Source organism: Acanthochromis polyacanthus, chromosome 6 (assembly GCF_021347895.1).
Source record: "Acanthochromis polyacanthus isolate Apoly-LR-REF ecotype Palm Island chromosome 6, KAUST_Apoly_ChrSc, whole genome shotgun sequence".
In the NCBI taxonomy this organism is placed as follows: domain Eukaryota; kingdom Metazoa; phylum Chordata; class Actinopteri; family Pomacentridae; genus Acanthochromis; species Acanthochromis polyacanthus.
This window is the reverse complement of record NC_067118.1, coordinates 3,243,028-3,270,264: the sequence shown is the minus strand read 5'-3', so window position 1 is coordinate 3,270,264 and position 27,237 is coordinate 3,243,028. Positions and strand designations below refer to the sequence as shown.

General features: G+C 40.1%; 2 protein-coding genes across 23 annotated transcripts in view; one reads left to right on the top strand and one right to left on the bottom strand.

Annotated features, from left to right (window-relative positions):
* LOC127534328 (GTPase IMAP family member 9-like) overlaps nucleotides 1–27,237 on the bottom strand; it is a 268,581-nt gene that overhangs the window by 159,702 nt on the left and 81,642 nt on the right. The window contains exon 2 of one of the 22 annotated variants that reach the window (XR_007942422.1): nucleotides 25,175–25,364. The exons of 20 other annotated variants lie outside the window; for them this stretch is intronic. The gene's annotated coding sequence lies outside the window, so the exon portion shown is untranslated. Of the gene's footprint in view, nucleotides 1–25,174; nucleotides 25,365–25,392; nucleotides 25,496–27,237 lie in introns of those variants that run through there. One more of the 22 variants, XR_007942420.1, reaches the window with a different exon arrangement.
* LOC110972517 (voltage-dependent L-type calcium channel subunit alpha-1D-like) overlaps nucleotides 1–27,237 on the top strand; it is a 74,361-nt gene that overhangs the window by 44,333 nt on the left and 2,791 nt on the right. The window contains 25 exon segments of the mRNA XM_051949243.1: nucleotides 342–429; nucleotides 600–707; nucleotides 936–988; nucleotides 2,184–2,330; nucleotides 2,405–2,606; nucleotides 3,404–3,562; nucleotides 3,642–3,752; nucleotides 4,630–4,713; nucleotides 4,972–5,100; nucleotides 5,328–5,393; nucleotides 7,515–7,606; nucleotides 7,719–7,878; nucleotides 10,637–10,764; nucleotides 12,783–12,879; nucleotides 12,973–13,075; nucleotides 14,656–14,757; nucleotides 15,054–15,181; nucleotides 15,998–16,129; nucleotides 19,893–19,947; nucleotides 20,933–21,152; nucleotides 21,269–21,376; nucleotides 23,751–23,884; nucleotides 23,956–24,068; nucleotides 25,251–25,395; nucleotides 25,398–25,439. Of these exon segments, the coding sequence (XP_051805203.1) occupies nucleotides 342–429; nucleotides 600–707; nucleotides 936–988; nucleotides 2,184–2,330; nucleotides 2,405–2,606; nucleotides 3,404–3,562; nucleotides 3,642–3,752; nucleotides 4,630–4,713; nucleotides 4,972–5,100; nucleotides 5,328–5,393; nucleotides 7,515–7,606; nucleotides 7,719–7,878; nucleotides 10,637–10,764; nucleotides 12,783–12,879; nucleotides 12,973–13,075; nucleotides 14,656–14,757; nucleotides 15,054–15,181; nucleotides 15,998–16,129; nucleotides 19,893–19,947; nucleotides 20,933–21,152; nucleotides 21,269–21,376; nucleotides 23,751–23,884; nucleotides 23,956–24,068; nucleotides 25,251–25,395; nucleotides 25,398–25,439 (2,906 nt within the window).

Below are 27,237 nucleotides of genomic sequence, written 5' to 3'. Positions count from 1 at the left end.
TACAATGCTAGTTGTAGAGAAACAGTATCATGAGGTAAAATCAGCAGTCATGGCTTTTCAGAAAAACGACATTCTTAGCTGTTTTTAGCAGCCATGCTAGCCACACAGCAACACAACTGGTTGCTAAAGTCAGGAGCCATGACAGTAAGCTGTTGTTTTCTTTTCTAATCAGATCAATGGCTCTTAACAATAATCTTGCGTCCTGATGATAATTTTTAAGTCTCTTCAAACTGAAACCACAGCTCAGACTAACCGATAATTTCTAAACCAGCAATCTATGATGTGAAATGGTTTTATTAGTTCTGGCAGGTAAACAAACAGATGTGTGTTTGTGTCTGCAGCTCCAGCGCCATCTCAGTGGTGAAGATCCTCCGAGTTCTCAGGGTTCTCCGACCTCTCAGGGCCATCAACAGAGCCAAAGGACTCAAGGTAACACCTGGAACCTCAACATATCTGCCATTATCACACCTGGAACCTGGATGTGTTTCAAACTAAATGCTGAAGTCAGGTTCCAATCCTTCAGGAAATTGTACCGCACTGATCTATCAACACTCCCTGACTGATTGTTTAACTGATTATTGATTATCGATGTGTTGCAGCATGTGGTCCAGTGTGTGTTCGTGGCCATCAGGACCATCGGAAACATCATGATCGTCACAACTCTTCTGCAGTTCATGTTCGCCTGCATCGGAGTCCAACTGTTCAAGGTGAGTCGAGACGTTCTGGTTTTATAAAGACCTGTCCAGAACATTAGAGTTCCTTTCATGTAGGTTCAGGAGATCTTTAGTCTGGTTAAACTAAATGTCTTAGAACCTGCTGATGATTCAGTTTAAGTTCTAGATGATCCTCTAATAGCAAAAACAGAACTTCTTTCCTGTGTTGTAAATTGTTGAACGAATTGTTGAATGTTTGAATGTTCTACTGTTGGTTTTCAGGGTAAATTTTATCGCTGCACAGACGAAGCCAAACACACTCCGGAACAGTGCAAGTAAGTTTCATATCCATGCTTCACATCCTGAAGCAGCTTCTGTCTGAAATACTCAACTTCTGTTGACTCATTGTTGATGTTATGTTGTAATTCTTTGTGTTAAGATTTAAACTGGTTTGATTCTGATTTTAGTCGGTTCTAATTGGATTCTGATTTATAAATCAGGATTACATTTTAATTCAGTCAAAGGTTTTTTCTGCTGTGACAAAATGATTTGATGGATTCATTTTTATCACAGTTGGAGGAAGGTTGGAGGAACATTTGCCTGAAGGTGGAGAAAGATTGATGTAAGGTTGGAGGAAAGCTGGTGTGAGATTGGTGTAACTTTGAAGGAAGGTTGGTGGAAATGTGGAGAACGTTAGATGAAGATAGGAAGAAGATTGTGTAAGGCTAGAATAACGTTAAAGAAGGATTTGAGAAAAGTTACTGAAAGATTGGTGTAACTTTGAAGGAAGGTTGGTGTAAGGTTTGAGAAAGGTTATTGGAGGTATGTTGTAGGAAGATAGGAGGAAGGTTAGTGGAACATTTGTCTAAAATTGGAGGAAGGTTGTGGAAGGTTGGAGGAAAGCTGGTGTAAAATTGGTGTAACTTTGGAAGAATGTTGGTGTAAGGGTTGAGAAAGGTTTTAGTCAGGTAATCGGAAAGTTGGCAGAAGGTTGGTGGAAACTCGCACACTTCTACCATTCACTGACAGCATGGACACCTCCACTTTAAAGGAACTGAACAACAACAGCTGTTGTTCTGTCAGTCTCCCCCTTGTGGCTGATTCTGGGATCTCATATCACCATGTTTCACAACAAGAACTGTTGGAGGAAATGTGATGTAAGATTGGTGTAACTTTGGAGAAAAGTTGATGGAAGGTTGGGGTTAAGGTTGGAGGAACGTTGATGTAACATTGTAGCAAGGTTGGAGGAAGGTTAGAGGATGGATGATCGAAGGTTGGTGGAAGTTTGCTATAACATTGGTAGAAGGTTGTTTGAAGGTTCTGGCTGTGTTTGTAGGTTGTTTTGATGTTAATATGTGGTTTGAGAAGAACATTTTTGGTGTAAAGGTTGTATTAAGGTTTAATTTAAGGGTTGTTTTAATGTTGATCTGTGGTTGTAGAAGAATGTTCCTGGTGAAAAGGTTATATAAAGGTTGTATGAAGGTTCTGGTTCTATTAGAAGGTTGTTTTAATGTTGATCTGTGGTTTCAGAGGAACGTTCGTGGTCTACAAAGACGGCGATGTGAGCCACCCGATGGTCAGAGAGCGAATCTGGGTGAACAGCGACTTTAACTTCGACAATGTGCTGATGGGGATGATGGCGCTGTTCACCGTCTCCACCTTCGAGGGCTGGCCAGCGTGAGTATTCAAAGAGGAAAACTTTATTGAACCTCGTCATCAGCACACGTAGACATTTCACCGTGTGTCTCCAGGCTGCTGTACAAAGCCATCGACGCCAATGGAGAGAACTCTGGTCCCATCTACAACTACAGGGTGGAGATCTCCATCTTCTTCATCGTCTACATCATCATCATCGCCTTCTTCATGATGAACATCTTCGTGGGTTTCGTCATCATCACCTTCAGGGAGCAGGGAGAGCAGGAGTACAAGAACTGTGAGCTGGACAAGAACCAGGTAAACTCACCTGTCAGCCAGAACAAACTACGTCCCGTCAGGACTGTTTCAGCCAAAACCAAACGCACCCAAAGACTAACACTGAAAGTCTGAAAAACTGTGATCTCAAAAGTCACAGTTTAAAATTCTTTTGCAAAATGACTCCAAAAATTTGTCCGAAGCGCCAAAAGTCTTTACAAAATGAATCAAAACTTCAGCAAAATGACAAACCTTGTCCAAAATTATACAATACTAAAATCAAGATTCAAGACCTTAATTTATCACAAACACAATTATACAAAGTATAATGTGCAGTGAAATGCATTGATGTGAGTAAAAACAGTAAACAGAATGACAAAAATAACTGTCAAAAACAGAAAAATGTGTCAAACAGGACTATAAAACTTTCACAGCCTTTTTCCACCAAAAAATCTGTTTTTATCTGCTTTTGTCTTTAAAAAACGGTTTTTGATCATGATTTTCAAATGGTACTTTGCCATTTTAGCCTTAATTTTTGTTTTCATTTTGTATTTGGTTTTAATTTCTTTCGATAAAAAACACAAAGCCTGAGGACACATTTAGTCAGTTTTCACGTAGTTTTAGGAAGTTTTCTACATGAACTCTGTGCAGCTTCACAGACACTAAATAACTCAGCAAACTGCAAAACTACAACTGACATTCTGTTCCAAAACAAAAACTACGACCAAAATGAGAGTGAAAGACGTGAGTTTGAAAAAGCTGGTGTTTAGAGATAAAACCTTTTAATACAGCACAGTTTAATTCATAAACTAAGTCGTGTTTTTTACGTATTTCTGCAGCGTCAGTGTGTTGAATACGCTCTGAAAGCTCAGCCGCTGAAGCTCTACATCCCCAAGAACCCGGTTCAGTACAAGTTCTGGTCCATCATCAACTCGACGGGCTTCGAGTACGTCATGTTCGTCCTGATCCTGCTGAACACCGTCACTCTGGCTGTGCAGGTCGGTAACGTTAAGCTTCATCTCTAATCGCTGACGCTTCGTTAAATCTGGCCTCTCTGACGGTGTTTCTGACCTGCAGCACTACGAACAGTCCAAAACCTTCAGCTACATCATGGACATCCTCAACATGGTCTTCACCGGACTCTTCACCGTGGAGATGCTGCTGAAGCTGCTGGCGCTCAGACTCAGGGTGAGGAAAACAAACGCACCCAAACAGCAAAAAGTTCAAAATCACCCCAAGAATTTGTCCAAAATGACTCAAAACGTCTCCCAAATAAAAAAAAAATGTGTGTACAGTGAAACAGAATATGTTCTAGATTAAAAACCTAAAATATAGACTAAAACAAAAACTTGTCCATAATTATTTTAAAAAGAGGCTAAATTTGTTTAAAATGGAACTACAATGACTTAGAAGTTGTCAGAAACAACAAAAAACTGTCCAAAGTCTCTCAAAATTGTCTAAAATGCCTCAAAAATTATCCAGAAATGGCACAAAACCTGTCCAAACAATAACAAATATAACCAAACATTTTCTAAATATCTGCTAAATGAGTCCAAGTTATTTTTCTAACTCATTTAGAACAGGTTTTGAATCATTCTGGACAGGATTTATGTCTCTTTTGGGAAGGCTCTGGGGCATTTTAAACAGATTTAAGGGAGAATTTTGAGTTGATTTTTGGACACATCAAGTCTTCTTGGTCCAACTTTATGAAAATTTTAAGATCCTTTTGGAACAGCCTTGAGGCATTTTGAATAAGTTTCTGTCATTTTGGTTAAGTTTTTGGGAGTAAATTTGAAAAGGGTTTTCGATGTTCTGAATAAGTTGAAAGGTCTTTTAGAGTTTTTAGGGTTAATGAAGTTCCTATGAAGTTCTAAAATGATGGAAAAAGTCCATTAAAAGTGACAAACCTGGACCCAGCTCTGTGTTGGTGTTCCTGTGTTGAAATGTGGAGCAGCTGCTGAGGCCTCCAGCCAGCAGGGGGCGCTGCTGCTCTGACTGCAGCTGTTACTGCTGGTGTTACTCAGGTGAACAGAGGTTCCATGTGTTCTCATGTGGTTCCTTGCAGCATTATTTTGTGGACGCCTGGAACTCCTTTGATGCTCTGATCGTAGTCGGCAGCGTCGTGGACATCGTGGTGACCGAGTTCAGCGTGAGTCAAACACTGAAGCAGGATGATGCTGTTCTGTTGTTCTGCTTTAGTTCTGTTGGTGTTCTGTTGGTGGTCTAATGTTCTGTTGGTGTTCTGTTTTAGTTCTGTTGGTGTTCTGTTTTAGTTCTGTTTTAGTTCTGTTGGTGTTCTCTTGGTGTTCTGTTTTAGTTCTGTTTAAGTTCTGTTGTTCTGTTGGTGTTTAATCCTCTAAATAGCTCCAGCTTTCCAGAACTTTCTGACTTCCTGTTTCCATTCCAGAGTGGAGAGGACAGCTCCAGAGTCTCCATCACCTTCTTCCGCCTGTTTCGAGTGATGCGATTGGTCAAGCTGCTGAGTAAAGGGGAGGGGATTCGTACGCTGCTGTGGACCTTCATCAAATCACTGCAGGTCAGAGGGCGGGGCTTAATCGTGGAGAGGCGGGGCTTAATGACACAACGGGCGTGGCTATCGGGCTAAACTTTGTGTCCTGCTGAAGTTTAAAAGTCAGATTTGGTGACCCAGCAGAACCAGCTGCTGCTGAGTCACTGTTTCTGAGTTTCTCTACATTTCTGAGTGAACTTTAAGCTCCTCAGACTGCAGACAAACATTCCGTCTAACCGCTGGTCTGTCTCCAGGCTCTACCGTACGTCGCTCTGCTCATCGCCATGATCTTCTTCATCTACGCCGTCATCGGCATGCAGGTGAGTCCACACAGGTGAACGTCTCACCTGATCCAGGAGAACCTGCTAGAACCTGGATACCCTCTTGTGTTTTTATCTGTACTTATTAAACTTGTCCAAAATGACGTCACAATTTGGCAAAAATTAAATGATAGAAACATGTCTTTAGCCCTCCTGTTCTCTTCATTTACAGGCACCAAAAATATTGTTTCCTTGTCTGAAAAAAAGTCCCCAAATTTATAAAAATGTGCAAAATACTCAGGAAGAAATTTCCAAAAATTCCTTAAAAGTTTCCCTTAAAAGTTATATTTAAAAAAAATACCCAAATTTAGCAAGAAATAAATATTTAAAAATTAAAAATATATATAAATTGTAAATATTTTCAAATAAATCAATAAAAATCTCTCAAAAATATCCTAAAAATATCTCAAGTGATTACATACATATCAGTAAAACTTGTAATATTTTCTTTAAGAAATTTGCTGGATTTTGTTTGATTTTTTTTCCTGAATGTTCTTTAAGAAACCCTTTTTTTAATATTTACTTTTTTCCACCAAAAAAAGTTCAAAAATTTCCCAAAAATGTTGAAAATGTGAAAGTTTTCATTGTAAAAAATATATTTTTTTCCACATTTTCAATTTGATCCTGAGGACAACACAAAGTTTAACTGAGTTAAAATGAACCATAAACTGTCAAAATGAGTCAAAAGTGTCCAAAATAAACTAAAATGATCCAGAATGAGTTAAAAACTGTCAAAACTGCTTGAAACTCCTTCTAATGATTGAAGAAAATTAATCAAAGTCACTGATAAACTGACCCAAAGTTTCAGGTCAGTGTGATGAACTTTGTTTAGAAAACTTTTAAACTGATCTACGAGAAGCTTTGACTCATTTTGATGAATTTGTAAGTCATTTAGGACAACTTTAAATCATTCAGAGCTTGTTTTTGTCATCTTTAGCCTAAAATAATTTGGTGACATTTTTCCAAATCAACCTTTTTGGTGAATTTTACTCTTTAAAGGAACATTTCTTGGTATCTTTAGACAGATTTCAAGTCAGTTTGAACAGTTTTGGTCCATTTTAACTCATCTTGGAGATATTTTGGTCGTTTTTGACAAATGTTTGAACCATTTTGACAAATTTTGTCATTTTGTGGAATTTGTAACTCATTTAGGAACAAGTTTGAAATTCAAGTCATTTTAAACCAGGGGTCGGCAACCTTTAACACTCAAAGAGCCATTTCGACCCATTTCCCACAGAAAAGAAAACACCGGGAGCCGCAAAATCCTTTTGGCATTTAAAATGAAGACAACACTGCATATATCGTTTTCTTACCTCTATGCCCTTGTTAATCAATCGTGATTAATTAATTACAAAGCCTCTAATTAGATAGATTCATTTTTAATTGTGTCCTTCCACTAATATGTATCTTACCTGGTTAATGTCATTTTTGCTCCTGGACCTCATATGTTACATAATGTTAGCTGGAAATCAATATTTTGCGAATGTCTATTTAACTTGTAAAATCTATTTATCTTAAGCTAATAACTTTTCTCCGGTAAGTCGCTGCCCTATTTTCCAAGACGACACTCCTCTGACTCTCTGACCTGCTGCCTGGATGCTGGACGTGTTCTTGCGTGTAACGTGTATTACCCTATCATGAGTACTTTTGACTCAAAGACAGACGTGTCTTTCTTGGAGTGGAGCTTTAATATACAGGCCTTCCATTCTTGAGTACAAAACGATGTGAAACTACAGGCGTTGCTTCTCCAGGAGTAAAACAGAAAAAAGGCATGAAACGTGTGGGAATCGGAAGCTCCATGTTGTCTCTCTGCATCAGCTTTGCGCTCTCACGTCACAGGCACAGCACATCCGGTGGAGTGACACGTCAAAATAAGAGCGGTAATTTCACAATAAAACTCTCTATATTAAAATGCATTGAAACGCGCCTGAAAGGCAGAATAATGTATTTTCCAAAGTTACAGGGAGCCACAACAGAGGGCTGAAAGAGCCGCATGCGGCTCCGGAGCCGCGGGTTGCCGACCCCTGTTTTAAACCAATTTAAAAAACAAACAAACAAAAGTCAGCTGATAGAGAGTCACAGGTGGTTCATGATTAGAGTGATGTGTTGTCTTCTGTGTAGACGTTTGGGAAGATTGCAATGCAGGACTACACTCAGATCAACAGGAACAACAACTTCCAGACGTTTCCTCAGGCCGTCCTGCTGCTCTTCAGGTCAGATCCTCCTCTTCCTCCTCCTCTTCCTCCTCCTCTTCCTCCTCCTCTTCGTCCTCCTCTTCGTCCTGTGTTGTGTTCGGCTGCTTCACCTGTGTGTGTGTGTGTTCAGGTGTGCAACAGGTGAGGCGTGGCAGGAGATCATGCTGGCCAGTCTTCCAGGGAAACGCTGTGATCCAGAATCCGACTACGAACCCGGAGAAGAGTTCAGCTGCGGCAGCAACTTCGCCATCGTTTACTTCATCAGCTTCTTTATGTTGTGTGCTTTTCTGGTCAGAACACACACATTAAACACACACTAGTACACATTAAACACACACTAGTACACACTAAACACACACTGGTACACACTAAACACACACTAGTACACATTAAACACACACTAAACAGACACTGTTCAGATTAAACACACTCTAGTACACATTAAACACACACTAAACACACAAAGTGAGCTAAAGTTATCCAAAATGATTTCAAACCTGACTCAGTTTGTCTAAAATGAATCCTACTTTCCTTAAAATTATTCAAACTTGTCAAAAACGACTCACAAATCGTCCAAAATGACTCAAAAATTGCCCAAAATGAGTTGAAAATGGAGCTTAAAGGCTCAAAAAGCTTCCTTAACGAGTCAAACCAGTTTAAAGTCTGTTAAAGTTGTCCAAAATGACTTTAAACCTGACTCAGTTTGTCTAAAATGACTCAGAAAACATCCAAAATGACTGAAACAGTGCTAAGAATGAGTAAAACTGGTTTAAAAATAGTTGAACTTGTCTGAAATTACTGAGAAATTGTTCAAAATGACTCAGAAATGTTCAGAATAAAGTCTCAGTCAGTTTTGACACATTTTGAGTCCTTTTCTACATTTGTTGGAATCTTTATGAACGAATATGTAACGTCAGCAAACCTCTCACTGACTGCAAACCTTTTCCATCCTGAGCTGCTCTGCAGACAGAGCTTTTACTGTCCAGGGGCCTCATTTATAAAACATTGTCTACGATCCATACTAAAGTTTGCGTACGCTGAAAGTCTGAAATGGGCGTATGCCCTTCGCCCCTGATTTATAAAACTGCGTACTCACAGCTGCACGCAATTTCACACACCAGCTGGAAGATTGCACAGGTGGATCCACCTCACATTCCGCCCACAACACACCCACATTTTACCATGAATGGTCAATGCAAAGTAACTCATGAATGTATCTGTATATAATAAGCTGCTGATCCACGGCATTTTACACAGCGCCCCCTGCAGTCTGTTCACTGCTGTGCGTCAGGATGAATGAATCATGTGTTGACCCAGGCCACCCTGACACTAAATTTGTTATGATCATGTCCGATGTACAAATAATTTGTACACTGATTGAATGTACATTTTTTCGGTTCACAGACAAATTCATTTTCACTCGGAGCCCTTACAGCAACATGAGTGCAGTCAGTTACACTGATTGCATTTGGGAAACCGGACATTGCTGCAAATTGCCGTTTAATGTTGTCCTGTTCACCCACAGTGTAAGGAAACCTGATGTATTGACTGGTCATGTTTATAATGTCATCCTAAACAGCTGGCATTATTGCGCTGAGGGACGGTTGTGATATCCAGACCTAAAGGACATCATTTAACTGTTTATCAGACCCAGATAGGATTTAGACAACAAATGTAACCTCATATATTCTTCATATAAAACACAGACCTGTCCACCACTTAACGCTGGAAGGAGCCAGAAACCCCCGAGTGGTCAGCTCCTGTGTCTGTACCGGGATGGTGTGGTTTCAGTGGGGGGGTCTGTCTAAGACGGCCCAGTTCAGCACACAGATCCAAGAGTACTGCTCTAGGGAGTCTGAATCTGCTTATTAGCCAGTCATCATCATGGGCAAATCCCCGTGACCCTAAAATCTCTCTCCATTCTTAACATGATCTTCCAGCAATGCCAGTTCATCCATTGTGCCACATTACGCACGGCTGTCACCCGCTATTTATCGGCTTGATCAGCGATTGGACTGATTGTCACAGGCCTTTTCCAAATCAGTAATCAATCAGTGCCACTCACCGCTCTATATCATTTGAAGATGGAAGTTTGATATATGAACATAGTTCTGCAAATACAGTCGTAGGCCGAATGACGCACTATATGAACATCTACAACAATGAGGGTTTATGATTATCAGGCTCTACAAGTCTAATATGTGATAACAATAAAGGTTTGAGATCAATCTGGTTTCAATTCACCACTTCACCCTCCAGCACTGCCGTTCCCTCTGTCTCCAAAATGTGCTTAAGCAAGCATCAAAGTTGGAGCACCGGTGCGCACATTCTCACACCAAGTCTGTTTTTAGAAATCACAACATTTGCGTAGAACAGTGATCATCAACTGGCGGCCCGCGGGCCGAATACGGCCCGCCGAACCGTCCAATCCGGCCCGCGACTGGATTCCAAAATTGTGAGGATCAAAGAGAAAATATCATGTGGTCCACACTATTAAAGCAGTCAGTCCAGTCATTATTAAAGGATCTGTTTTCCACATCAACTTTTCGTTTCGTGGCCTTAGAGAGTGCCATTTTACCCGTGTTAAGAGGCCTTTTCCTGTCACTTCTGCGGTGTTTCTTTTTCAAGTGCTCTGTGAATAAAGTTGACTTGAGATGAGGCAAAATATCTCTATCACTCCTAGTGGTTGACTGTGGAACAGGTGATAGGAGCACTGACTCATAAAGGCTAAAAATGCCTCCAGTTTTGTAATGAAATGGAAAAAATATAAAAAATAAACGTCAAATAATAATGTTATGCCAAAATTCGATTTTTATTTAATTTTTGTTTGAGGGTCCGGCCCCCAAAGTGACTGTCCGGTAAAATTCTGGCCCTCTGGCAAATATAGTTGGTGACCCCTGGCGTAGAAAGTGGCGTACGTAACTTTCGAGCCCTGTTTTGTGCGTACATGAGCTTTATAAATGAAGCCCAGGTGTGTCTGATCACCTGATGTTTCCAGACGTTCACGGCGCCACCTGGTGTTCGTTTGTTCATCTTTCTGCTCTTCAGATCATCAACCTGTTCGTCGCCGTCATCATGGACAACTTCGACTATCTGACGCGTGATTGGTCGATTCTGGGGCCGCATCACCTGGACGAGTTCAAGAGGATCTGGTCTGAGTACGATCCGGAGGCCAAGTAATGATGAGTCATGTTTTCATCTTCATCTCTTCATGTTTTATCTTTATTACCTCCGCCAAGAGGTTATGTAATCACCGGAGTTTGTCTGTTTGTCTGTCTGTCTGTTAACAGCATAACTCAAAAAGTCATGGACGGATTTTCACCAAAATTTTACAGAATGTCTGGAAGAGCAAAAGGAAGAGCCTGGCGACCATCTCTCAATTGTACAGAGTCCTTCAAAAAATCCTGGATCCAGACGGTGATCCGGATCACCTCCAAAATCTAATCGATTGTTACTTTTGCTCTTCCGGACATTCTGTAAAAATTTGGTGAAAATCCGTCCATGACTTTTTGAGTTATGCTGTTAACAGACAGACAGACACACAGACAGACAGACAGACAGACAGACAGACACACAGACACACAGACAGACACACAGACAGACAGACAGACAGACAGACACACAGACAGACACACAGACACACAGACAGACAGACAGACAGACAGATGGCCTGGCGGAGGTCTGCGCTCTCAGAGTGCTTTTCTAGTTTCTTCTTGTTTTCATCTTTATCTCTTCATGTTTTCATCTTTATTTCTTATTTTTTTAAACTTGTATGTCTTTGTGTTTTCTGAGGGTCAGTGTTACCACAAAATAAAGGACAGAACATCTAAAAATACAAAACTACAAATCAGCAGTAATTCATCTTTTATAACCTGAACCTAAAAGTGCTTCATGTGAAATCATCACTCCTTCTTGTTCTTCTCTTGTTCATTCATTAAATCAAGTTTCTGATGTTTTATACGTGAGCTGGCTGCACCACTGCTCAGAATAAACCACATTCATCAGGATCTAATGTGATTTAACTGCTGTGGATTGAAGTGAAACTGGGAAACCTGAACTGGTTTCATCTGGATCAAAGTTTCCCAGCAGGATTCTGCAGCCTACATTTAGAAATGAGTTTTTCCTGTAAAGTGGAATTATTTCAACCTTCACTGACCTAAATTAGAATAAAAACTGAGTAGAGTTTTGCTGTAGCTGCAGATTTAACAGATATCAGCATCAAACTTCCCCCGTTGATGACCTATAACAACATATCTGTTCTCACATTTCAAATTTTACAGATGTTTCATGTTTAAATACGGAACGAAGCATTTAATATGTTAAAATGTCCTAATTTACAGTGTAAATGTTGGATAAATTCAGCTTCAAAACTCTTCATTTGCTGAGTGAAATCAAAGGTTTTTGCTGAGGTCATTCTCTTTATTTGTTTTAGGGATAAAATATAATTAAACAGGCCATGAATGATCCTTTAAAAAAATAATTTTTGAAAACTTTCAGAATATAAATAAGACAAAAAATGTCCAAAAAATATTACTGAAAATGAATTTAAAATGATAAGACAAAAATATGTCTCAAGATTAAATAAAATAAAAAGAATAAAATGCCTGAAAATATTTGTAAATTATATGAAACTCCACATATATTTAAAAATCTTAATAAAATAACCACAAAATATCTGGAAAAATAAATAAAACATCCAGAAATATTAAGAAAATTCCTGAAAATTTGAAAAGGCTCAAAAATATTTTTTTAAAGAATAAAATCTTTGCAAATAATTAAAGTCATGAAAATATTAACAAAATACAAAAACATCTCAATAAAAATCCCTCAAACGTCTGAAAAATGAATCAAATATTCAGAATTAGCAGAAGTCCCACAAAAATGGTCAAATTAAAGTAAGATTTAAATTAAAAAGATTAATAATAGTAATTATTCCAGAAATATTCTATATTTGGAGTTATAATAAATTTTCTTGGTTTTGAAAGTTTTGAGACTTTTTATTTTTGTTTTATAAATGAGGTCTTATTAAATATGAGCTGATTTACAAAAACCTCTAACAGATAAAGATAAATAAGCATCTCAGAGTGTATGTAAATGATTTATTTCCCCTTTTTTATGAAAAACATCCTAGAAACTAATTCCCAAACATCTTTCAGTCACATATTCAGTCCGTCTTCCTGTTTTCTGTCCTCAGGGGTCGGATCAAACATCTGGACGTTGTCGCTTTGCTCCGGAGGATTCAGCCTCCTCTGGGTTTTGGCAAACTTTGTCCTCACCGAGTCGCCTGCAAGGTAAAACCCTGAAGCCAGACGGTAGCTGCTGAACAGACTTTAGAACGTAGAAGTGTTATTCTAACCAGAAGTGACTCCTGCTGTCTGCTGCAGCGTCTGGTGGCCATGAACATGCCTCTGAACGCCGACGGGATGGTGACCTTTAACGCAACGCTGTTCGCTCTGGTTCGGACCGCCCTCAAGATCAAGACTGAAGGTACGTGACGAGTCCTCAGGAAAACCAGGACCAAAGTGGGGCGCAAAATGACAAATAAACACCTTTAAATAAACAAACGGCGACACAAAAATACATAGAACAGCAAAAATACGACAAGACAACCACAAAACACATGAAATGACCAAAATGTGACACAAAGTTACCACAAAAGTCTTGAAAATGATCAAATTTATCACAATACAGCCACCAAAAGACATAAAATTACCACTGAGACGCATGTAATGAGCAAAAATGAAACAAAATGAGCACAGAAAGGCATAAAGTGACCACAAAATCATACAAAATAACTAGATGTCACACCACAAAAGACTTGAAAGTGACAAAATGTGACAGAATATAACCACAAAAAGAAATAAATTTGCCACATGAAATAACCTAAATGACCACAAGAAGACACAATGACCAAGAAAACACAAGAAATGACTGAAAATGAAACAGAATGACACAAAAACATGTAAAACAACCAAAATGTGGCAGAAAACTACTATAAAAAGACGTAAAATGATAAAAAAAATGACAAAATGACCACAGAAACACACAAAATGACCACAAAAACACCTAAAAATGACTGAATGCAATACAAAATGTATTCAGTTTTATTTATATAGCTCCAATTACAGTCAGATTGTCTCACTTTACAGAACCCATATGCTTTAGCACAAAAGATGTAAAAAGCATAAACTGAGACAAAGCAACCAAATTAAGACAGAAAACAACCAAAATGTAACACAAGTTGACCACAAAAATAGGTAAAAACAAAAAATATTTGACAAAAGAGCCACAAAAAGGTGGAAAATGAGCACAAAGACACCAAAATGACACAAAATGACCATAAAAACATAAACGTTAAAAATGTTACGCAAAATGACAACAAAAAGACATAAAATTGCAAAAAAAATATGAATAAAACTGCCTCAAAAATATATGAAATGACCTAAGTGTGACACAAAAATGAGCACAAAAGACTTGGAAATGACAAAATGTGACACAGTACAACCACAGAAAGACATAAAGTTGTCAGTAAGACACATGAAAAGACCAAAAGTGAAACAAAATTACCACAAACATGTAAAACAACCAAAATGTGTCAGAAAATAAACATGATAATATGTAAAAACATGACAAAATGGGTACACAAAGACATGAAATGACCACAAAAACATACAAAGCGACAATAAAAACATGTAAACATAACTAAATGCAACACAAAATTACCACAAAAACTCTTGCAAAATGACCACAAAAGGACATAAAATTACAGAAAAACTGAATAAAACCAACACTGAAAACCCATGAAATTAACAAACTGTGACACGTAGTGACAAAAATGACCAAAATGTGACTCAAAATTTCCTCAAAAAGATGTTAAAAAACAGAAAATTTCCTCAAAAAGACGGTAAAAAACACAAAATTACTTCAAAAAGATGAAGAGCCAGTGGTTCGGATGAATGATGGAGATGTTGGTTCCACTTTTTTGTTTTATTGTTCTGTCTGATGAATCGTAGATAAATAATAAACCAAACTTCCTTCTGGCTCCGCCCCCTGGATTCTGTTGCTAGGTAACCCTGACCAGGAGAACGAGGAGCTGAGGGCGATCATCAAGAAGATCTGGAAGAGGATGAAGCCGAAGCTGCTGGACGAAGTCATTCCACCTCATGAAGGTACTGCTGGTAGTACCGCTGGTGGTACCGCTGCTGGTACCGCTGCTAGTACCGCTGGTAGTACTGCTGGTAGTACCGCTGGTAGTACCGCTGGTGGTACCGCTGGTGGTACTACACACTGAGCTGTGATTCTACTGCAGTACCACACACTGAGCTGTGATTCTACTGCAGTACCACACACTGAGCTGTGATTCTACTGCAGTACCACACACTGAGCTGTGATTCTACTGCAGTACCACACACTGAGCTGTGATTCTACTGCAGTACTACACACTGAGCTGCGTTCTCTCCTGCAGAGGAGGAAGTGACCGTGGGGAAGTTCTACGCCACCTTCCTGATCCAGGATTACTTCAGGAAGTTCAGGAAGAGGAAGGAGAAAGGAGATATGCCGGAGTCAGACTCAGCCAATCCCTCTGCAGTACAGGTGAGTCAAAATGAAACTGTAACGACATAAAATAAAACACGTGACACTAAAGGAACCTAAAAAGACGTAAAAAAACAAAACAAAAATGTGACACAAAACAACCCTAAAATGACGTAAAAAAATAAGAGTCGGCCAAACCCTCTGCAGGACAGGTAACAAGATGTAAAAAAACTAAAATGTGACACAAAAAATCCACAAAGAAATGTAAAAAAAAAACAAAAATGTGACACAAAAAGTCCACAAACAGACAAAAAAGCTTAAAATGAGGCACAAAATGACCCTAAAAAGATGTAAAAAGTAAAAATGTGACCCAAAACAACCTAAAAAGACGCTCACCTGTACTGCGCTACACCAGTACAGATGAGTCTCAGAGGAAAATACACGTTTCTTTTAGCATTTTAAACTTTATTTTAAGGATGTTTTTAATGAACAGAGCACAGTTTAAAAAATCAGATTAAAGCTTTCAGCTCAACAAAATAAAATCCGAACACGAAAAAATCAGACGGACCTTTAATGTGGTAAATATATGAGTGGAGAGCTGGTGGAGGTGAAAGAAGGAGAATATTTAATGGATGAAAACAGTTTCTGTTTATGTTTCTGTCAGATTTACGGATAAACGTCGTTAATTATTTCTATAAAGTGAAACTGAAAGAGAATTCACACGTTTTCATGTTCCTCAGTAAACTCCAGAGGATTCAGTCAAGTTTGATTCATTAATGCGATCATTATGGGATGTCTGTGTGTGTTTGAGCGTGTTAATATTATGGGATGTCTGTGTGTGTTTGAGCGTGTTAATATTATGGGATGTCTTTCCAGCTGTGTAAAGCCGGACTGAAGACTCTGCAGGATCTGGGTCCAGAGATGCGTTTGGCTCTGAATGAAGATCTGGAGGAGGAAGAGGAGGCCATGATGGAGGAAGAGGAGCTGGAGGAGAACGCCGCCTATAAAGTCTGGATTTATTTATTCACTTATTTACTTCATTTAGTTCATATTTCTGAACTTTATGAGCAGAAAATAGCAGAATTACTGGTTTCTCAAAGGGAGGATTTGCATTCGTTGTGTAACGGTATGCAGTCGTACTCATCAGTTTACAGACGTACCATGGAAAATTTATGATTTCTTGGCCAGAAATAACCTTTCTTTCAATCATGGTTAGTGGTTGGATGAAGCCATTTATTGTCAAACAGCTGTGTTTACTCTTTTTTAAATCAGAATGACAACAGAAACTACCAAAAAAGACGTTAAACAAACACAAAAAGACGTTAAAAAAAAATGCAAAATGACCAGATAAAGATGTTACAAAATGCATAAATATCTCAAAAGATGTTAAACAAACACAAAAAGACGTAAAAATGACACAAACTGACCAGAAAACATGTTATAGAATGCAACTGTATCTCAAAAGACGTCGTACAAACACTAAATGACACCAAAAAAGGTCGATTCGGTTGAAGATGTTGGTTCCACATTATTGTTTGATGTTCTTTCTGATGAATCGTAGATAATTAATAAACCAGACTTCCTTCTCTGATGACCCTGATCAACAGTTTACATACCTCAGTTCTTCATACTTTAACATCAATGACAGCTTGAAGTCTTTTGTGGTCGTTGTGGACGAGGATCTTGATCTTCTCAGATGGTAAAGCTGCCCATTCTTCTTGGCAAAAGGACTCCACTTCCTGTAAATTCCTGGGCTGATCTACATGTCTGAGATCTCCCCAGATTGGCTCAATGATACTGAGGTTAGGAGTCTGAGACGGCCTCTCCAGAACCTTCTCTTTATTCTGCTGTAGCCAATGACAGGTCGACTTGTCTTCTGGATCGCTGTCCTGTTGGAACGTCCAAGTACGTCCCATGAGCAGCTTCCGGACTGATGAGTGCAAATTTCCCCCCAGTATTTTCTGATTGTCGACCAGTTTCCTTTGAGCTCACGCTTCCCCCAAACATCAGCGATCCTCCGTGTTCCACAGTAGAACGGTGGACCTTGTCATCGGCCTTGTTGACGTCTCTCCAGATGGAACGTTTCTGGTTGTGTCCAAAAAGTTCAGTTTTGGTCTCATCACTCCAAATGTCTTTATTCCAGAAGTTTTCAGGCTTGTCTCTGTGCTGTTTGCCGTATTGTAAGCGGGATTCTTTGAAACATTTGCTTATTGTTTAAGAAATTTCACTCTTAATCCTTGGAAGTTTGCTGTAGTGGGCGTTTAGTGGTACTCTGGCTTACTGTGGGCTGACCAACACAGAACATGAGCCGATCCAGAACATTTGCAGAGTTGCACAATTTATAGGGATGGTCAGAGGATAGGGAGGAGCTGGATGGAAATACAAGGGTGGAGAGGGGTTAGTTTGTGTACGGTTGATAATCAGGAACAGAAGGTAAGACAGCGAAGAACAAAATGTAGTTGAGTTAGTGAGTCTGGTAGACAACAGAATGTAAGAGATGAGGGGTTTGGCAGACCATAAAAGATGGTTGAATCAAGGAAGTCTGGCAGACAGGAACAAATAAAGATAAAATAATTATGGATAACTGCTGGAAATGGAATAAAGGAGTGACACTAGAAGGTATCTTCATCAGTGGTGATGACTTTCTTCTGGCGACTCGACCATGCGGCTAATTATCCTTCATTTTCCTCCTCATTGTGCGTCTTCAAACAGCCACACCACTTCTTTTTCAGAAGGTTCTGTATTTCAGCTGGAGTTATTTGTGGGTTTGTCTTTTGCATCCCAAACTATCTTCCTGTGGCTGAAATCTTTGCAGTTCTTCCTGACTGTGGCTTGGTTTCAACAGAATCCCTCATTTTCCACTTCTTAGTCTGAACGCTGCTGGCTGGCTTTCTTAGTTCCTTGGATTTCTTTTCATTTCTGTTTTCTACAGTTCAGTTACCTTTGTCCACACATCATTTGACAGTAGTGATGTTCAGATGAAGCTCCATGAAGCACTGAGGCTTTCCATCCAGTTGGTTCATTCATGGGTCGAAGCTTCATGGTGCTTCTTTTGCTCTACTGCGCCATCAAGTGGACAAATAAAAGTAAAACAGGCAGAGTGCCTAAATGACACACTGGCTTTGCTATGTGAAGCTTTGAATTGTGTTTAAATGATAATGCCAATAAACATTTAATATAGTGTCTGTTTTTCCTGACAGCAGAGATAAAGAGGAAAGTGGAAACAAATGGGGAAAGATCTGAGATCTGTAGTTTGACTGTTTGATTACAGTCAGGTTCTGGTTTTCTTTAAAGTGTTTAAATGCTTTTAATTGTAATAAGGGCGACATAAATAAAATGTATTTGTGGTACCAGTGAAAAACAAAAGTAGGGACAGCATTTTATTTGATTTTATACAAAAATATGAGACTTTTTCCACAGTGCTGGGATTTAGGTGTCTTTTCTTTAGACAATATTTCTGCAGCTCCTTGGAACACAAACAGACACTTCAACTTTTAAACACCAGAATAAAAAAATAAATTAGATCAAGCGATGTGCGGTGTTGTCACAGGTAGTCATATTACACTTCACTTTTTATGTGCCACTTTATTTAGAGAAATCAGGTCAAAGTGTTCCCAGAAAAGGGAGAATCTTCTGTTTTTGGTCTTCTATGGAAAAAAAAGAGTCTCAAACCGATTGCAGGCAAAGATGGAGACAAAAATCCAACAAATGTTAACGGGGAATCCATGGCGTTTCTCTGCCCCTTATATTTGGAATCGCACATCAAACCCACGAACCGGTTCCTGAAGCAGTCACGCAGTACGACCGGCTAACGAGGCTTCAAACGTCATCATTTTGGCTCCTCCCCCAAATGAAGCAGGCTTTGATACGCGCTTCATGGAAACGCCCCCTCCCTTACTCGACACGCTTCAAAGCCTCGGCACATCTCCTAACATCACTATTTGACAGTTCTTTTGCTTTCCACATGACTCAGAAAGGTCAGTGCAGAGCTGGATGAAAGATGAAGGAAACTCACTGAGCTTTCAGACACGCTGACCACAGGTGAGGATGGTTACCTTCAGTCACCATTCAGACCAGTTTGCGTTGACTTGTGAGCACGTTATCAGGCCAGAATAACCAGTTTGTAAACTCATCAGGGTGTTCTCTGTTGTCATTCTGGTGTTAGAAAGTAAACACAGCTGAACAGGAAACGGCTTCACCCAACCACCGAGTGAAAGAAAAATGTTTCTCTTTTCATTCATGTTCTGTGAAAAATGGAGAAGAAATCATAAATTCTGTGACGGTCTGAAAACTGATGAGCACAACTGTACATGTGTTTGTATTTTTAATGATATTGAACAAGACCTTCAGTTAATTTATGCATCATAATAATATTATAGAGTCTCAATATTAATAATTAAGTCACATAAATCTGTGTTTTGTGTCATTTTTTAGCATCGTAGCCTCATTACAATAATAAATAAAACCGTTTTAATCTCAATATTTAAAAATAAATCTGGTACATTTGTATCATAAACACCATTTTAGGATCATTTATTTTTTCATGTGACATTAATATTTAAATTCATCTGATACATTTTAAACAATATTGTAGTTTTTATACCCTTCAGATGTAATTTAGTTTATAAATGTGGTGTTTTATCAAATGTTGGGTCTTTATAAACACCAAACTGATCTCATTTTTCAGTTAAAAACACTCTGTTGGTGTAAATGCGCTGCTGAATCACAAAGACGGGACTTTAGAGGGATTTCTTTCTGTTTGTTTGTGCAGGAAAACGGTTTTGGACCAGACAAAGATCGACGAGGCTCCATACTGACACCTACTGGTAAACAACAACAACAACAACAAATTCAGCAGCACGTTTGTTTGCATTGAAATGTTGGACATTTAAAACTGTTTTAAGCAAATCTACTGAAATCTGACTCCTAGAAGTCAGACATGTGGGTGTTCAGACAGCAGGGGGCGCTGCAGCTGCTCCTAATGACAGAAAGGCTTTACTCCATCTCAGATCATCAGGTTCATCGGCTCAAACGATCGCATTGAAACGTTTTCATTTCATAAAGACATCGGTGAAAGTTTTATTGAACAGTTTTCGAGATGGACCCACTTTTTAGACAACGTCTGAGGAGCGATTAAAGATAAAAACCTGAATTTTCCTCTGTGGTTTCTCATCCTGTCATTGATCCATAATCTGTAATATTAGACAGCAGATCAATAATCTGATTATGGGGGAGTTAACTATAACAAAAAAACTGAAGACATGATAAAAACAATTCCAATCTTTGAGCTCATTAGCAAAATAAATGAGATGCAGAAGTCCACCAGTGATGTCTGTATTTATATATGTAAATCTCACAATAATGCAAAACTGAACATGTAGAACAGTTTGATGTGGAATATTTGGTCACAAAAATGAAAACAAGCTTATTTTAGTTGAACTTTAATAACCGATTGAGCAGGTTTGACAAGTTTTAGTGCAAAAAACTAAAAGTCTATTTTAATATGTCCAATATTCCAGATTCTGAATCAGTTCCATAATGAGAAACAACAGAGAAAGTCTGCTTCCTTCAAACAAACCTAAATTTGTGTGAAAAAATTCTGGTGAAAGTGATCCAGTCAGCATATTTAAGGAACAGTCATTATCTCTGAAAGTGTCTGGTGTATGAAGCTAAATAAATGTCCATGTTTTGTGCCCTAAAGGTTTCAGCTAATCCATGGACGGTTGAGTTTGAATATTTGTAGTAATTTTCTGCTTTGAGATGATGCAGGTCGGGTCTCACTGAGCGTGCTCGGCTCCTCCCCCTCTGCAGGGCCCGGCGGTGTCGTCGGGGACGGCGGCGTCTCTAACGGCGGTCTGATCCACCGGGTCGGCTCCCTCACCAAGATGGTGAACGGCAGCGAGCAGGAGGAGCAGCTCCGCCGTGGCGACAGCATGAGGTCATCCGTCAATCATCACCAGCGCCACCCGTCGCTGAAGAACGGCGTCCTGGACCACGCCCACAAGAGGCCGTCCTACTACAAGCACGGCAGGTAGGCTGATCCGTCCACACCTTCACTGATCCAGGAGACGCAGAGGCGACAGCAGGAGGCAGGTGGGTTTGATTGACGGGTGGCTCGGCCAATCACAGTGTTCCGTTGGTCTGTAGGAGGGACTCGAGGGACCGGACCTGGAGGAACGGAGACGTGGAGACGTACGGAGAGCAAGGATACTACAGCAGAGAGGAGGACAACGACAGCATCAGCTCCAGAGACAGGTACAGAGAGACAGAGAGACAGGTAGACAGAGAGACAGACAGAGAGACAGAGAGACAGGTAGACAGAGAGACAGGTACAGAGAGACAGAGAGACAGGTACAGAGAGACAGGTACAGAGAGACAGGTACAGAGAGACAGAGAGACAGACAGAGAGACAGAGAGACAGGTACAGAGAGACAGAGAGACAGACAGAGAGACAGGTAGACAGAGAGACAGACAGAGAGACAGAGAGACAGGTACAGAGAGACAGACAGAGAGACAGGTAGACAGAGAGACAGACAGAGAGACAGAGAGACAGGTACAGAGAGACAGGTAGACAGAGAGACAGAGAGACAGGTACAGAGAGACAGGTAGACAGAGAGACAGAGAGACAGGTACAGAGAGACAGGTAGACAGAGAGACAGAGAGACAGGTACAGAGAGACAGGTAGACAGAGAGACAGAGAGACAGGTACAGAGAGACAGGTACAGAGAGACAGACAGAGAGACAGGTAGACAGAGAGACAGGTAGACAGAGAGACAGGTACAGAGAGACAGAGAGACAGAGAGACAGAGAGACAGGTACAGAGAGACAGAGAGACAGAGAGACAGAGAGACAGAGAGACAGGTACAGAGAGACAGAGAGACAGAGAGACAGAGAGACAGAGAGACAGGTAGACAGAGAGACAGGTACAGAGAGACAGGTACAGAGAGACAGGTAGACAGAGAGACAGGTAGACAGAGAGACAGACAGAGAGACAGGTACACAGAGAGACAGAGAGACAGGTACAGAGAGACAGAGAGACAGGTACAGAGAGACAGACAGAGAGACAGGTACAGAGAGACAGGTACAGAGAGACAGACAGAGAGACAGGTACACAGAGAGACAGAGAGACAGACAGAGAGACAGGTACAAAGAGACAGGTACAGAGAGACAGACAGAGAGACAGGTACAAAGAGACAGGTACAGAGAGACAGACAGAGAGACAGACAGAGAGACAGGTACAGAGAGACAGGTACAGAGAGACAGGTAGACAGAGAGACAGACAGAGAGACAGGTACAGAGAGACAGGTACAGAGAGACAGGTACAGAGAGACAGACAGAGAGACAGGTACAGAGAGACAGGTACAGAGAGACAGGTACAGAGAGACAGACAGAGAGACAGGTACAGAGAGACAGGTACAGAGAGACAGACAGAGAGACAGGTACAGAGAGACAGACAGAGAGACAGGTAGAGAGAGACAGGTACAGAGAGACAGACAGAGAGACAGGTACAGAGAGACAGACAGAGAGACAGGTACAGAGAGACAGGTACAGAGAGACAGACAGAGAGACAGGTACAGAGAGACAGACAGAGAGACAGGTACAGAGAGACAGGTACAGAGAGACAGGTACAGAGAGACAGACAGAGAGACAGGTACAGAGAGACAGACAGAGAGACAGGTAGAGAGAGACAGACAGAGAGACAGGTACAGAGAGACAGGTAGAGAGAGAGACAGAGAGACAGGTACAGAGAGACAGGTACAGAGAGACAGACAGAGAGACAGGTACAAAGAGACAGGTACAGAGAGACAGACAGAGAGACAGGTACAGAGAGACAGGTACAGAGAGACAGACAGAGAGACAGGTACAGAGAGACAGGTACAGAGAGACAGGTACAGAGAGACAGACAGAGACAGGTACAGAGAGACAGACAGAGAGACAGGTAGAGAGAGACAGACAGAGAGACAGGTACAGAGAGACAGGTAGAGAGACAGACAGAGAGACAGGTACAGAGAGACAGACAGAGACAGGTACAGAGACAGATAGACGGGTAGATAGGTACCATAGACAGGTACACTTCACACAGGTATGACCTCATTTAACCTTATTGTTTCTTTAATCAGGTAAATTCACATTTTACATTTCTGCTGCATGATGTCAATGTTAATAATCCAGTAAATCTGTATAATAACTAATATTGTAGTCAATAATTTGGTTGGTAAATTAGCATTTTATTTAATGGTGTCAGGCCTTGATCTCATCATTTAAACCAGTCGGGTCATTCTGTATTTTATATTATATAGTAAGGTCTGAATATTTAAATCTATCAAGTACTTTGTTTTTTTACAGCAAAGTAGTGTTTTTGATTAGAATGTGGGGAATTTAATTTATTTAGGTAAATTTACATAATAAATAATAATGTAGGTTCTCAACATTAATATGTAATTAATCAGGTGAAGTTTAATTTACATTAATAATGTTGTTTGACATGTAGTTAATGATGTTCTAAGTCTGAACCTTAATATTTAAATTAATTATTCTGTAAACATTATTATTATTTAGGATATATCTATACATAAATGACATCATAGGGCGTTAATGTCTCATTTAGTTTATAAACTGTTGCTTTCAGACGTTACCCAGACGAGCCTCCTCTGTACAGAGACCACTACGATGGCCACGCCTCCTACAACGGTAGCTATGGTAACGGCTACGGCGACGGCAGGAGGACGACGAGGCGACGGCTGCTTCCGGCCACGCCCACAGGTGACGGGTATCCCAGAATCCCCCTCTGCCGTGGCTCTGTGGCTCCGCTGACGTCCGTTTTGTTCCCGCAGGTCGGAAGCCGTCGTTCAACATCCAGTGTCTGAGGAGGCAGGGCAGCAGCGACGACCTGCCCATCCCCGGGACGTACCACCCGACGTCACCGCCACGCCGCACACGCCCCCAGGTAACCACGGCAACACAGGTAACCACGGCAACACAGGTGATGGACAGGTTTTTTTATATTAACCCTCGTGTCGTCCTGTGGGTCAAAATTGACCCGTTTTAAAGTTTGAAAGTGTGGAAAAATATATATTTTCACCGTGAAGCTTCTGATTTCCACTTTTTCTACATTTTTGTGAAATCTTTCAGCATTTTTTGGTAGAAAAAAGAAATGTTAAAAATGTTTCTTAAGAACATTCACCAAAAAAATCAACCAGAATCCAGTGAAATTCGCTGGATTTGGTTGATTTTTTTGGTGAATGTTCTTCAAGAAAATATTAGAGGTTTTACTGATATATATGGAATCACCCTAGATATTTTGAGGATTTTTTACTAATTTGTAAGAAATATTTACAAGACTTTTCTTGCCAGATTTTGGGGGTTTTTTTATTATTAAAACTTTTAAGGTAAACTTATAAGGAATCAGTGGAATTTTCTTCCTGAAGGTTTTGCAAAATTTCAGAAAAGGAAACAATATTTTTTGGTGCCCGTAAATAAAGACAGCGAGAGGGTTAATGTGCTCAAAGATGGAGGTTCTCGACATTTTTTTGATCTACTTGTCCAACGTTGCAAACCAGACGCTGCACACCGTCCCTACAGTGAAGCACGGCGGTGGCAGCATCATGGTGTGGGGAAGCTTCTCAATAACAGCAAACACTAACAGAAGTTTAATCAAAATAGATTTCTTTTCATGTTTTGGTATTTCAGAATAAAAGCCTTCTACATGTTTAGTTTTTATTATTGTGACTTTCAGCTACACGTGCTTCACAAAATATCACTAGTTGACTTCTTGAATTCTTTAAATATGCTCAAAGATGGAACTTTTCATGACCGTTTACATTTTGCTCGTATTTTAACCCACCCACAATCAGATTATTTGATCTTTTTTTAATCTAATATTACAGATCCTACATTATTGACATCATCAGAAATAACAGTCATGCTTTTATTTTGAAAAGTATTCCGCTTATCAAGCTAATGTCTTTGTAAATATCCATATTTTTATCCACATTGTCAGAGCTGATCAAGCAGAAACAGTTGTAAGACGATGATGATTTCAATGTGAATAACTTTGAGGTTTTAGGGGAGTCTGAGATGAACTCGTCTGTTGTTCGCTCAAAGGAAATCGTCTTCTCTCCTTCAGCAGATGTTCAACAGCTACGAGTCCCGGCACTCCTCCGGCCGATCCTTGGCGGCGTCCTCGGCATCCTGGGCCAATCCCTGTCCTCGGCGTGGTCGGCTCCTCTACGCCCCCCTGATCCTGGTGGAGGAGGAAGGAAGTCCACCATGGGGGGAGGAGCAGGAGGGGAGGGCAAGAAGGGAGGAGCAGGAAGAGGTGAGGAGCAGTCAGAACAGAGTCAGTGGTCCATCTGACAGCTTGACTTTACAATGCTGTAAAAATCACAAATCACCATTTATAAAGCTTTAGTCTTTTTTATTTGTTGACATGTAGATTAGCTCATGATCTGTAATTCAACAAAACAGGTAAAATAAATAAATTCTTCAAAAAAATATATATATTTAAAAATGTTTAAAAAACAGCAACATTAATGGGGACAAGGTTAAAGAAGCATTTAAAACATGTTTACTCAAACGTCAACAGAACAACACTTTACTCTGTCTGGGTTCAGCTGTCCACCTACAGTCATGAAGCAAAGCGTCCATCCACTGATTAAGTCCAGATCAGTCTGCAGCTTCCAGTGACTCTGAGAAATCTGAGATTTCTGTGATGGAATCATTGAAACATGAATCGCAATGAACAATCATGAATTTTGGTTCTTTCACAGATTAATTAAACGTCTTCTGAATTCAAAATATACAATCAGCAACATGAATAATCAGTTTGGTAATGTAGAAAGTTTCTTAGTGGCCTCTTAACTTCTCGTTAGTGATTCTGATCGACTACAGCTGCTGACTCCTCTGATCCAGTTTAAATAGAACCCATTAGATCCACTCATTAGACTCAAACACTACAGTGGGAAAGTCTGAGGAGCTCAGCAAAGATCTGAAAAAGAAAATCATTGACTTGAACAAGTCACAAAGTCACTTGGAGCCATTTGAAAGAAGTTTCAGATCCTAAATCATCTGTTTGTCAGAATAAAGTTCATGGTCCAGTTGTGTTACTGCCACCATCAGGAAGAAAACACAAACTATCAGCTGCTGCTGAGAGACCATTGGTCAGGATGGTCAAGAGTCAAGCAAGAATGATGAAAAAGCAGGTGTGAATGAATGAGAAGCTGCTGGAACACAGCTGTCAGTGTCCACAGGGTTTTCCATCAACATGAGCTGAGAGGATCCATGAAGAAGGAAGTTCTTCCTCTAGAAGCAGAACCTTAAAGCTCCACTCAAGTCTGCTGCTGATCACATGGACAAAGAAAAGACCTTCTGGAGGAAAGTTGTGTGGTCAGATGGAAGAAAAACTAAAGGTGAGGCGTTTAAGCCCAAGAACACCAAACCTACCATCAAGCATGGAGGTGGCAGTATCATGTTCTGTGGAACTGGAGCTTTACACAAAGTAAATGGAACAATGAAGAAGGAGGATCACCTCCACATTCTTCAGGAAAACCTGAAACCATCAGCAGAAGGTTGATCTTGGACACAGTTGGATGTTTCAACAAGACAATGAGTCCAAACACACATCAGACGTGGTAAAGAAATGGTTCCATCAGGCTGGAATGAAGGTTCTAGACTGGTCTCCCCAAAGTCCTGACTTAAACCCATCAAGAACCTGAGGACTGATGAAGAAACAAGTCTGAGTCAGAAAGACAGCAAGTGCAGTTCAACTGAACCAGTTCTGTCCAGAGGAGTCAAAGATGATCCAGAAGATTGAAACCAGAAGAACTAAATTGGAAATGGACAAATTTAACCAAATCTTAGCATTTCTGTTTGTATATTTGTGATCCAGCAGATTTTGTCACATTTCCTGAAGAACTTTCATAAGTGCATGGGAGAACCTAAATTCATGATTGTTTTTGTGACAAAGATTAAAGTTTCAATGATTCCCTCATAGAAAACTCAGAGTTCTAGGAGTCAGTGGATGACGAACAGGGTCATGGATACATTAGAACAAAGAAAATCATTTGCTATAAAAATGAGTAAACAAAGCTGTTCAGCTGGAACCATCTTAATTAGCA